Source organism: Perca fluviatilis, chromosome 17, assembly GCF_010015445.1.
Source record: "Perca fluviatilis chromosome 17, GENO_Pfluv_1.0, whole genome shotgun sequence".
NCBI lineage: Eukaryota > Metazoa > Chordata > Actinopteri > Perciformes > Percidae > Perca > Perca fluviatilis.
In genome coordinates this window covers 37,124,090-37,136,563 of record NC_053128.1, presented here as the reverse complement: position 1 = coordinate 37,136,563, position 12,474 = coordinate 37,124,090, and the positions used below count along the sequence as shown (strand labels likewise).

The following is a 12,474-nucleotide window of genomic DNA, read 5'->3' as shown; positions in this document are numbered from 1 at the left end:
TTCTCTCCTCTGGGACAGGAAACTGAAGATCTTTGAGTTGTGAGACAGGTGAGATCAGGGGAACACAGGAGGGTGAGACAGGTGAGGTGCAGACTGAGGAGGTTAATGAAAAGGTAAATTAAACAGTTGAACAAAGTGTAAAGTGAACAGGTGGAGGAGGTAGTGATGGAGGAGGAGGAGGCAGCATTTAAATCTAAAATGGATGCTAAACGCAGAAGGAAGACAACCAGTACCTCCAGTGAAGATAAAACAAGCAGAGTGAGTGAGGAGATGGTGACGAAGGTGTGTATGGATGGCAGTGAGAGTGATGAATGTGTGTCAGATGAAAGCAAAGTCCCCAACTTCAGCAGAAGTCAACAAAGAAATCTCTATACTGCTGAAAAAAATTTAAAGTTTTCTAAAACAAACAGGGGGTAAAAATAGAGAATTTCTTTCTTTCTTGGCTCTGTTCTGCTCCTCAGACTCCACAAAAGAGGTGTCTGAATTTACAGAGCAAGAGGGTTTTAGACTGAAGAAACTTGTGCTTAAAGCAAAAAGACAACTAAATATTGATGGTGGAAAATGCTACAATGTGTATTTATTTCTGTTTTTAACATCTCAATATGGATGTTTTTAAAGTAGGGAGTTTAAATGTAAATGGAGCCAGAAATGTAAAAAAAGAGTGAGTATTTATGAAACTATAAGAATGAATCACATTGATGTTTTATTTTTACAAGAGACACACACTGCCAGCAGCAACGAGGCTGACTGGAGGAGAGAGTGGGAGGGGGAAGCCATCCTGAGTCATGGCTTCTCCAGAACTGTTTTTATTAACCTGTATGCCCCAACAACCGGTGCAGAGAGAAAGATCTTTTTAGAAAGGTGGGGTTTTAAATGACTTTGCATCGGAGGATTTTTTATTCTTCAGTTGAGATTTTAACTGTACTGAAAATGCATCTTTAGACCGTAACCATGCAGAGCTGTATCCAGCTTCCCAGCATGCTCTGGGGTGGCTGGTCTCCACCCATGGCCTGGTGGATGTATGGAGAAGGATGCATGCAGACTGCCGACAGTACACATGGTCCCACCTCAGAGAGAGTAGGATCTCCTCAGCCAGATTAGATCATATTTATTGTTTTAAACAACATTTTAATATTTTTAAAGTGTGTAATATTGTTCCTGCTGTTTTTACTGATCACTCGGTTTTAACTTTTGACAAAAAATTTAAAGAGTTCCTTATTTATTTCTGGGGTGTTTTTAGACAGAGGAAAGGTGATTTTAGCAGTCTTAGGCAGTGGTGGGACCATGGTAAGACAGAAATCATGTCAACAGCACACCCTCAACGTCATATGAGACATCACCAGATCTATGCAGGACCTGGAGAGTGATATAGTGGACCTAGAGAGATTAAGTGAGTCCACAGGAGATCGAGGACATATTGAAGCCCTCAAAATCAAAAAGCTAACTTTAGTCGACCTGCTGGACGTTCAAGTACAGGGTGCACTGGTCTGGTCCCGATTCCAGACCATCTCGGAGATGGATGCTCACAGAGTAAGCCTTGCAGCTCAAAATATTTTGCGTTCATTTGCTATTGAATGGTATTATTATTAAATGCAATCATACACATGTTCATGGTGTAAATCCCTACATGCAAAATAGAGCAACCAACAATCACAATAACCTCTCACACTAAGAAAGCTTTATGCTGCTTTGCAGTTTATTTTCATTAATTAACAACATGCAGTAAATGAACAGAAGAGAAATCTGAATCAGATCAGTATTTGGTGGGACCATCCTTTGCTTTCAAAACAGCATCAATTCTCCTAGGTACCCTTGCACACAGATGAATGAACTCAGGTAGGTTGTTCCAAACACCTTGGAGCCTATATACTATACTCATTATGTAATAGCAGAGAGACTGGATGGTGGAGAGACCAGGGATCTGTGGGAGCCAAGATCCCTTGTCTCCTCCAGGGCTAGAGCCACAGTCAGAGTCACGGACAGGGCGACCCTTAAGGGAAAAGGCACCGGTAGTGCTTAGACTATAGGCAAGGCTCAGTTTTATCAATCACACCTTTAAATAGTTCACTTGCCTCTTTATGTCTAAAGCACAGTGCACCCCCCGGCCTTTCGTATTGGGTGATTGCTCTGTTCATATCAGCGATACAGATCAAATGATTATTATTATCTGTAGATACACACCACTTGGAATGATCAATTTTCGTCGTCCACTCAACCTCCCCGTTACCCAGATCAGTTTTTACAGATTCAATATTGATCACTTGGCGTTGGTTATCCTCGCAGTAGGAACCGTTGCGACCTTTCTGGGGGCCCCAGGTCTGGACTCTCACATCAGTCTTGTATGTCTCTGCAATAGTGAGGTAAAGATCTCCAACTGCAAGAACAACAACACATGAGTCCTGTTACAGAAACTGTCTCCATCCTGACAGTTCAATGCTGACTGATGTTATATAAAATACTCCTCCTTCTTTATATCCTTTACTCCGCAAATCAATAAATATGTTCCTATTGGATTAAAAAGTATATACTGTATATTTGCATTAATTGTGTTTATTACACATTCTGCACATTAGTTTTCCGTTTGACAAAATACATGTTATGTTTAAAGGGGTGATAGAATGATTATATGGACTATTTCACACTGTTCCTTATGTTCTCCTAATGGGGTATGTAACATTAGTTGGGCTGAAAATGGCCTGGTTGATATTTTATTGGCCCTTATGCATCCCTGTGTTTTGGCCCTATTTGTAACAAGAGCTTTTCTTCCAAATATGGTATGCTCGTGAATATTTAGATGAGCTGCGCGCTGATTGGTTGAGCGAATTGCCATAGGCAGACATTAGAGATGCGCGCTGATTGGTTGAGCGAATCCCCAATACACAACCATTAGAGAAGCGACAGAATCTCATATTCCAGACACTGCAAGGTTTCATTACCAAATTCACTTCTGAGACTTTTTTATGTGAGAAATCAACGATATAAAGCTCAAATATGGGCCGTTTTACGAAAATTGATGGTTAAATTGCAAATATGGTAACTTAAGACTGTGTGTCGGACTTCAGCGGCGGTGCTGCTGCCTCGCCGCCCGGCTAGCCTTCCTCCACAGACCCCGGCCTGCTGTGAGCTCCGTTAGGCTGGCAGCCCTGACAGAGCTCCAGGGCCTGTAACTCCCCTCTTCCTGCTAGCTAAATGGCCCGTGTGTGAGAGTGAGAGCGCCGTCAGCGAGCTTGTTGCACCAGCAATCTCTTACCACACGTTACACAATGTCACGCCACTTAGCTATACAACATATACCTAAATTTATATAAAACTTACAACGGTGTCCAATTTCAAGTTAATATTTGTGAAGTTTAGCTAGGTGTTTCGTTAGCTGCGACTGTCCCTTCAATCCTATCTATGTGTAGCTACTAATCACTGATAGCTTCATTTTTGGTCGTAATTCGAGTATATTTACGGTTAGAATTTCGTCACGCCACTTACACATCTAACTAAATGTCTTATAAAGCTAACAACGGTGTCCGATTTCAAGTTAATGAATATTTGTGAGCTGTAAGGGTTTCGTTAGATGCGACTGTCCCTTCAATCCTAGCTGTGTGTAGCTACAAATCACGGATAGTTAGCTTCATTTTCGGCGTAATTCTGTCGTATATTTACAGTTTGAATTTCGTCAAGCCAGTTGCACAATATCTAACTAAATCTTTTATAAAGCTAACAACGGTATCCGATTTCAAGTTAATGAATTTTTGTGAATTCCAGAGTAATTCTAAGAAGAGGCTAGCTATAGCTAGCCTTCTCTAGCTATAGCTCCATCCAGCCGCAGGCTCTATCAATGAGACTCACGGACAAGAGGCGTGTATTTCACCCATCGTTTGTTTAAATAACTCAACACATTATAATTACACACAAGATTAACTGGAACCTGTGGTAAGAGATTGCTGGTGTAACAAGCTCTCTGACCGCGCTCTCACTCACATACACCTGGCATTAGGAAGAGGGGAGCTGCAGGCCCTGGAGCTCTGTCAGAGCACCGGCGTTTAGTAGTCCATTAGCCAAAATCCGGTGACTTTGCGCGGGTATGGAGTGCTGTGGGCTGCCAGTCGTAGCAGAATCAATTTCAGCGCAGGTCGAGTTGTCATAAGCTGAATTTAATAATGGAATAAGAGCATCTTAGTTGCATTTGCGTACAATGCTAAATGTACATACTTGATCTCAGGTCAGTTCAGTAGCTTATGTAAATGAATACTACCTGAGATCTCAGGTCAGTTGTGTAGCCTATGTAAATGTAACTACCTGATCTCAGGTCAGTTGTGTAGCCTATGTAAATGTACTACCTGATCTCAGGTCAGTTGTGTAGCCTATGTAAATGTTGAGGGGACCGTTCTCTTAATACACCCAAGGGCTGACAAAGGTTCCGGTTTTTGGGAGGTTGACGTCAACTTCCAGCTTTGTTGGGATTCGCCCGTTTTCAGCGGCAGTTTCAAAATATGAGATTTTCATAGTAAAGGGGTGTCAGTGGGACTTTGAGCTTCTATTTATGTCCTATTTACCCTCCGAACTGTCGTTATTCAACTATGACAGGGTAAAATCGGTTTTGCATTCTATCACCCCTTTAAAGGTCCCATGACATGGTGCTCTTTGTATCAAATGTGACTGAAAATAAAATGTTGTTACCAAATATGTTGTCATCATGTGGCCTCTTTCCTGCTGGAGTAGGTGCTGAAAAATAAAAAGGTAGAATTGTCAGTTTGTGTAATAATCTTCACATCTGAGGCAGGTGTTCATTGGTACTGTATTTATTTATAATACCAGAATCATCGACTTCAGCTTCTTCTTCATCTGCATCGGGAAAAAGCAAACAGTAGAATTGTCAGTTTGTGTAATCTTCACATCTGAGGCAGGTTTTCCTAACATATACAGTTTTTTAGACTAAAAAACCTTTCTAATGTTATGGGAACACACAGAGTCTCTGACACTTGAGAACATTTGGGAAGTTTCCTTTCTGAACACTATTGAAGCATGTAGTCAGTGATCTTCAGCAGCTACATTTAAATTTGGTCTTTTATTTAACCTGTTCTAACAAGTCCCAGGCTGTAATCATTCATTAAAGTGCCCATATTATGACAAAATCACTTTTTCTGGGATTTGGGGTGTTATTTCCACACGCATAGAAACTTTGAAAAAAAATCCATCGATGCTGTTTTGAGTAAGATACAGGCAGCATGATGGCCCAGTGGTTAGTGCTCTTGTCTCACAGCAAGAAGGTTCTGGGTTTGAATCCAGGCCTTTTTGTGTGGAGTTTGCATGTTGTCCCTGTGTCTGTCTTTTCTTTGTAACTTTGTCTTTACTAAGTTAGGTAATCTGATTCAAACCATCATTCAGATATCTCACCTTTATACTGTCGTTTAGCAATGCTACGAAACGGTGTTCCTGCTGCTGATGTCAGGTTCTGGATATTGACTTTATTATCTCTTTCGTCCCTGTTGTTATTTTCAGTCCCCCTAAGTTTCTTAAGCTCTTCATGGAAGTCGTCTGGAATATGATCGTCAAATGTATAAGCATTGATATCCAGCAGGTGTTGACCTTCAAATAGTACAACAAGACAACGTTAAAATCATATTCAAATCAACCACTAAGACCATAAATATAAAGATGTAACTAATAATATTACCTATGTGTTGGAACTGGTCATAGTTGAATGTTACACAGATAAACGTCTGAGCATTCTTTGCTCCGCTGGCTGGGTAGAAGTTACTATTATCTCTTTCAAAAGGGAACTTTGGTGTGCTGTGTAAGAGCCAGACTCCTGTCTGGTCTTTATCCATCATCACAAGTCCTGAAACATCAACAGTTAGACAGATAACTATTGGCAGATAGACTGATGATTGTTTCAAATCATAAATGTAAAATCCTGACTGTGCTTTTAATATTTCAAACTAACAGATGATAGACTGGAGCAGTCTTCTAATGGAGTGGCTTTGTAGGTGAGGACCAGGATTTTGTAGATGATCCGGTGCGAAATGGGAAGCTAATGGAGTTGTTTTAGGACTGGAGTGATGTGGTGCCAGGATGTGGTGTGGGTGATGAGTCGGGCGGCTGCGTTCTGGACCAGTTGGAGTCGGTTGATGTTGGTAGAGCTGATGCCGAGGAGGAGTAAGTTACAGTAGTCCAGTCGGGAGGAGATGAAGGCGTGAATGAGTCTTTCAGCAGCGGGGGGTGTGAGAGAGGGTCTGATTTTGGTGATGTTGCGGAGGTGAAAAAAAGAGGTTTTAATGACATTGCGTACATGGGGCACAAGGGAGAGGGTGGAGTCAAAGATCACACCAAGTTTGTGGGCCTGGGGAGATGGGGAGACAATGGTGCCGTCGATGGTGAGAGTGGGGTTATTGATTTTGCTGAGTGTGGATTTGGAGCCGAATTCTGTTTTATCGCTGTTGAGTTTGAGGAAGTTGTGTTGCATCCAGGTTTTAATAGCTGACAGACAGGAGTTGATGTGGGAGAGGGGAGCATTGTGGGGAGATTTGGTGCTGAGGTAGATCTGGGTGTCATCGGCGTAACAGTGGAAGTCCAGGTTTAAGTGGCCAAGAGGGAGGATGTAGATGATGAAGAGGAGGGGGCCTAGTACGGAGCCTTGAGGAACACCTTGAGTGACTGTGGCTGTGGCAGAGGTGTGGTTATGGAGAGAGATGAAGTGGGATCTGTTGGAAAGGTAGGAGCAGAGCCAGCTAAGTGCAGTACCTTCGATACCGAAGGTACTGCTTGTTAGCATAAGAATCTCCCCATAGGAGGTACGCTTTCTGGATGCTTGCTTACCCCCCTTATGCCGATGTTGGGGGCTTAAAACACCAAACACCGATCCTCCAACTCCAGATGTTACTGAGCTCTGTTACTGCTCTGATAATACTTTTAGAGTTTTTTTTATCAGCAGGAGCCACTCTGCTTTTTGATTTAGTTCCATTAAATGCGTCACTATGATCTGATGTAAACACAGATCTCATTTAATATGATTCAAAGATAGAAGCTGAAGGAGTTGAACAAACAGGAGCCACAGATCATTGATAAGATAACAGAGATGTGATGTCATTACACAATGACAGATGTTTGACTGTCGCTACAGACGTATTCACACTGAGCAGTCTCTGCTCTGTGATGAAAACCTGATGGAGGTTCAGAGAGATGTTTCCTGTGAGAGTGATGCTTTCTCTACTCACCTTTACTGTGACCAAATGTATGATTAGCCTGATATCCTGGAGGAGGTTGGTCGTTGTAGGTGATGAATCCAAAGTTGTCTGGCTATAAATGATGCAGAATGAAGAGGAGAAACATTATAATGTTTTAATTATTGGGATGTACGCAACTAATCCAAAGAGAAAACAGCAAAGTACCAAGGCTGGACTGGGGTAAAAAAAATCAGCCCTGGACTTTTGAGACCCAGACCAGGTGACCTTATGGAGTGGACTGAACCATTACATCAAACAGAGCCATAATATCATTCAGTTCAAAAATAGGATGGCACGTATAGGATAGCAATACAACCAACCAGAGCAACTAGTTGATAGATTATACTTTAAACTCCCAACACATCTTCCTTTTTTAAGAATGACTTCAGTGCCGTATTTTGTTCTTTTCTCAAAGAAAAGCTGAGCTAGTCTCCACGCTGATTCGAAAGACCGCTGTTCACCAGCAGCAGCATCCATCTTCTTTGTTTTCAAGTAGCAGGGAATTCACACGGAACCACCGCAACTCTGCTGTCATTATGTTAAGCCCCGCCCACCGACTCTATACACGATGTGATTGGCCTGACTAGAGTTTTGTTTTTCCAGCTCGCAAACCAACGGAACTTTGCTAGACTGACCCTGCCTGCAAATTATATTTGCTGCCACTAGGGGGCGTCTAGATTTCTAGGCTAGCTGCAGCCCATTCAGCCCACACAAATAGGCCGGTCCACCAGGAAATCTCCTATTACTCCCGATGGCGAATCCATGCCAGCAAGGTACCAAATCTACCGCTGCAGATTCATTTTTCAACTACATATTTACTCATCTGTTGTGAGTTGAACACTTTCAACAGAGCACATATTTTTAGGAAAGCTAGTTGATGCTTTATAAGTAGTACAGACCATAATATCTATCCATCAGTTGGAAAAAGAGCTGAAGTTTTAACATGATTCTCACCATTGATGTGGTAAAAAGGGGCTCCAGGGTGTTTGCCAGGACACCGTCAGTAGCGTTGATGAGCTTATTGTGATCTTTAGAGGTCTCTTTCTTCCCAGCTGAATCAATGTAAAGATAATCCAAACCCTCAGGTACGATGTTATTCAGTCTGGGTGCCTTGTAGATGATGTACCTGATGATGAGTAGAGAAGAGAAACATCAATGTGCAGAGAGGACAGAGACTCATAAAGCAATAAATCTAATATATCGAATCTTGAATCATGTTCAGAGCAACCAGACTTCTCTCTACACCCTGAATATATCTGCGTGTAGTCTGTACGCTCTGCGTCTGTATCTGAATATCAAAAGAAACGTTAGAGTGTGAACTGGTGAAGCTGTGGCTTTGATTGTTCTGTGTAAAGCACTTTATGACACCAGTAATTGAATGTTTGTCTGATGAACAGCTGGCTCCTTGCAGCCAGTGTGTAAATGTGAGTGTGAATGTGTGAAAGCTGGCTTGTATTCTAAAGCTTTAAGTTGTCGCTAAATCTAGAAAAGCGCTGGATAAATACAGTCCATTTCCTTCAGAACTGTTTCAGTGTATTTGTGGACTTTTCCAATGCGGGTTACACTGCAAATGGCTAATAAAGTGAATCTGAATCTGAATCTGACTTTAGTGCATGGATTTGGCGAGGGGGGGTAATTCCTCTCTGCAGGTGTCAGGCGGCGAGAAAAAGGCACAAGGGTGCAGTCTGCCGTCAGCAGGGGATTGTTGAGAAAGAACACACCGTGTTCTGAAGGTCCAGAAAAGTGAAAAATATCGTCAATCTCTGTAGCTTTTGAGTTTTGTCTCACCAGTCCAAAGTTCTGCCGTTGTGGTCTCTGCAGGTCACTCTGCCGTCAGCGCTCCAGCAGAGCAGACTGAGCGTCAGGAAAATCCTCCACATAACTCCCTAAAACACACAATTACAGCAACAGTTACACCACCACAGCAAGTGTTTGACTGCATTTGGAAAATAATACAAGATCTACAATACTCAAGCAGACTTATATATAAGGTATACATAAGGTAAAGTCTTAATAAAAAATACTAACATTCTCTCTTTTCTCTCTCATGCAAACATGCAGCAAAACATTCCTCCACCCAACACTGATCCCCAATCCTGGTTCCCTTCTGATCTTTCACTGGTTCATCTTTCACCATGTCATACTTTATCAGATCATACTTCAACAGGAGCTACACCACAGAGAAGAAACTTTCTGCCTAAACACTACTAGTAAATTACTTAAAACTCTATAGTTTTATCATTATTATTACCCCTCACCGGGAACCATCACCTTATCATGGTGGAGAGGTTTCTGCGTCCCTATGAACCTGAGGGCTGTGTTGTCTGGAGCTTGATGCTCCTTGTAGGGTCTCCCATGGCAAAGTTTTCTCAAGTGAGGGGCCAGACAAAGAATGGTTCAAAAACCCTATGAGTCAACGAGGAAGAGGTGAAGTTACCGTGCCTGGAGGAAGCCCAGGGCCCCCTTCTGGAGCCAGGCCCAGATGAAGGGCTCATCAGCGAGCGCCTGGTGGCCGGGTTTGCCACGGAGCCAAGTCGGGCACATCCCGAAGAAGCAACTCAGACCGGCAGGATAAAATCTGGGTTGGGAAAGTGAAAGAGCAGCGCTTGTCCCTCCCTCATTACCACCACCGAGGTGCCCTTGAGCAAGGCCCTTAACCCCAACCACTCCAGTGGAGCTGCTCAGTGGCCAGCAGATCAGACTGTGGTTGGACTGGACAGCTTCCAGGTAACTGTGTGAATGTGACAGGTTGTCGTTGCAAATGAGAAATTGTCCTCAATCTATTTTCCTGGATAAATAAAGATAAAAAAAGAAAGAATAATAATCGGAGGCCATGGTTCTCAGCAGGAAACCGATGGAGTGCCTACTCCAGGTAGGGAATGAGTCCTTACCCCAAGTGAAGGAGTTTAAATACCTCGGGGTCTTGTTCGCGAGTGAGGGGACAATGGAGCGGGAGATTGGTCGGAGAATCGGCGAAGCGGGTGTGGTATTACATTCAATTTATCGCACCGTTGTTACGAAAAGAGAGCTGAGCCAGAAGGCAAAGCTCTCGATCTACCGGTCAGTTTTCATTCCTACCCTCACCTATGGTCATGAAGGCTGGGTCATGACCGAAAGAACCAGATCCAGGGTACAAGCGGCCGAAATGGGTTTCCTCAGGAGGGTGGCTGGAGGGTGGAGCTCGGAGTAGAGCTGCTGCTCCTTTGCGTTGAAAGGAGCCAGTTGAGGTGGTTTGGGTATCTGGTAAAGATGCCCCATGGGCATATGGTTATATTCATATGGTTCATACTAAATATGAATATTTGGTCTGTTTTTCTTATAATATATTCTGTTATTACACTGCATATATCTATATTATTCTTAGTACCATTATAATGTTACTGCTACTACATTGCACATATCTGTACATGTTTATACATTGTTCATATTACATAGCCATAATTATTCTGCTCTTATAAGGTGGCTGTCCCTCGGAGGTAGAGTGGTTGCCCTCAACCACAAGGTTGTTGGATCAATCCCCGGCTCCTCTGGCCACATGTCAAAGTGTCCCTGAGCAAGACACTGAACCCCAAGTTGTATGTATAGCTGTCCACTGCTCCTAATACTTAGGATGGGTTAAATGCAGTAATAGAATATTACTATTCACATGTTTTTGTCCTTTTAACTGCTAATACACTGCACATATTTATATTTAATTTATATTACTCTAAACCACCTTCTGTACTGTCTACACTGCACTCTATTTCTTGTCCTGTCTATGCACCACTTGTCTATATTTTGTATATCGCATTGCACGTTTTTGCTCTTTTTGCACTTCTACTTGGATGCAAACTGCATTTTGTTGTCTTTGTACTTGTACTCTGTACAATGACAATAAAGTAATTATGTCTGGTATTACCTCCTGGTAGTATCCTTTTAAAGTATTTCCAGTTTCAAAGTGTTCTTACCTGTGTTGTTGGTCTGTGATGTAGAGGAGGCAAAGGCCAGTTTACATAGCAGCAGAGAGGGAGGACGCTCGGTGGTCACATGATTTCACAGAAACAGTTTGATTTCAAGTAAATAAACTAAAAACAGGAGGGGAAGAGAGCACACTCGGTGGCCACGTGATTTCACAGAAACCTTTTTATTTTTTAAGTCTTTATTGTATAGACAGATAAATAGATTTTTATTGATCCCCCAAAAATGGGAAACTCCAGTGTTGCAACAGCAAAATATCGGACGCACAGCACACATACAGAATATAAATGAAATAATAGGATACAATATACCTGAAATAATAATGGGATAGAACATAAGAACAAATAATTCAATATATACAAGTTGGGAATAAAAATGTACAACTAACTTTAACTGTATTGATAACATATAATAGCATAAAATAACATAAAAACATATAATAGTGATACGAACGCGTGCTGCAGCATTCTGGATCAGCCGGAGAGTCTTAAGGGACTTATTTGAGCATCCTGATAGTAAGGAATTACAGTAGTCCAGTCTGGAAGTAACGAATGCATGGACTGGTTTTTCAGCGTCATTTTGAGACAGGATGTTCCTAATTTTGGCAATGTTACGAAGATGAAAAAAGGCTGTTCTTGAGGTTGTGTGTAACAAATTGGGGGAAAACTCTAATAGCAGCGGATAGGTCTACGACCATGTTCAGTTGTTGAAAACACACGGTGAAGGTTGTTATGTGCCGTGTTTTGTTTTGCTGTGTTGTCTGACTTTGTGTGTGTGTGTGTGTGTGTGATTCTCTTCAGGTGTGTGCTGGTGATTTCCCTCCTGCAGCTGATCAGCTGACGAGGGAAGGTGTTAAATGGCTGTGCCAGGCCAGAGGGAGTGGTTGCCTCAGTGGAAGCCAGCTGTGTTTGAGCAGAGGAATGCTGCCGTGAGAAGCTGAATCGAGCCAGTGACTATGAACGAGTAATCGTCTTCCTTTTGAAGATTGTCTTGTGTTTATTTTGTATAATAAATCTTTCCTTTGTTCAGACCTCCCGGGTTTATTATTTTAAATTGTTTGCGTCCTCCACCCCTAGACAAATTAGGGACGTAACATACCTTTTCGCCCACATTTCAGCTGGAAAGTCGTACCCCCCCTGTATTTATGGTGCGTTCCAGGCACAGTTTTTAGCCCGTAGTAGCCCCGGAGTAATTTCACCCTAGGGTCCTTTGCACCATGACCTCGAGCCAAACACCCCCCCTGAAGCTTTTTTCACCTGGGTCTAACATTGGACGAGTTAGCGTAGAGCAGCGTTATCAG

The 12,474-nt window shown here is 42.5% G+C and overlaps 1 protein-coding gene across 2 annotated transcripts; it reads right to left on the bottom strand.

Moving 5' to 3' along the window:
* Positions 1-1,673: 1,673 nt before the first annotated feature.
* On the bottom strand, positions 1,674-11,265 carry LOC120545292 (deoxyribonuclease-2-beta-like). Of its 2 annotated transcripts, none has more exons than XM_039779503.1 (9): positions 11,165-11,265; positions 9,006-9,103; positions 8,172-8,343; positions 7,209-7,290; positions 5,669-5,833; positions 5,389-5,580; positions 4,807-4,836; positions 4,672-4,716; positions 1,674-2,374 (listed from the first exon to the last, which is right to left on the bottom strand). In XM_039779503.1, exons 2-9 carry the CDS (start codon positions 9,095-9,097, stop codon positions 2,022-2,024), a joined length of 1,131 nt encoding a protein of 376 aa, XP_039635437.1. In that variant the 5' UTR covers positions 9,098-9,103; positions 11,165-11,265; the 3' UTR covers positions 1,674-2,021. The 2 variants fall into 2 exon arrangements, with proteins under 2 accessions (XP_039635437.1, XP_039635438.1); XM_039779504.1 differs by lacking the exon at positions 11,165-11,265 and adding an exon at positions 11,116-11,139.
* Positions 11,266-12,474: the final 1,209 nt, after the last annotated feature.

Bases quoted from the DNA above. Each gene is read 5' to 3' on its own strand.
- LOC120545292 (XM_039779503.1), bottom strand. From the start codon at position 9,097: ATGTGGAGGATTTTCCTGACGCTCAGTCTGCTCTGCTGGAGCGCTGAC. The intron at 7,291-8,171 runs GTGAGAATCATG...CATCATTTATAG, and splicing joins CCCTTTTTACCACATCAATG to CCAGACAACTTTGGATTCAT. The intron at 4,837-5,388 runs GTGAGATATCTG...TTCCCGATGCAG, and splicing joins TGCTAAACGACAGTATAAAG to ATGAAGAAGAAGCTGAAGTC.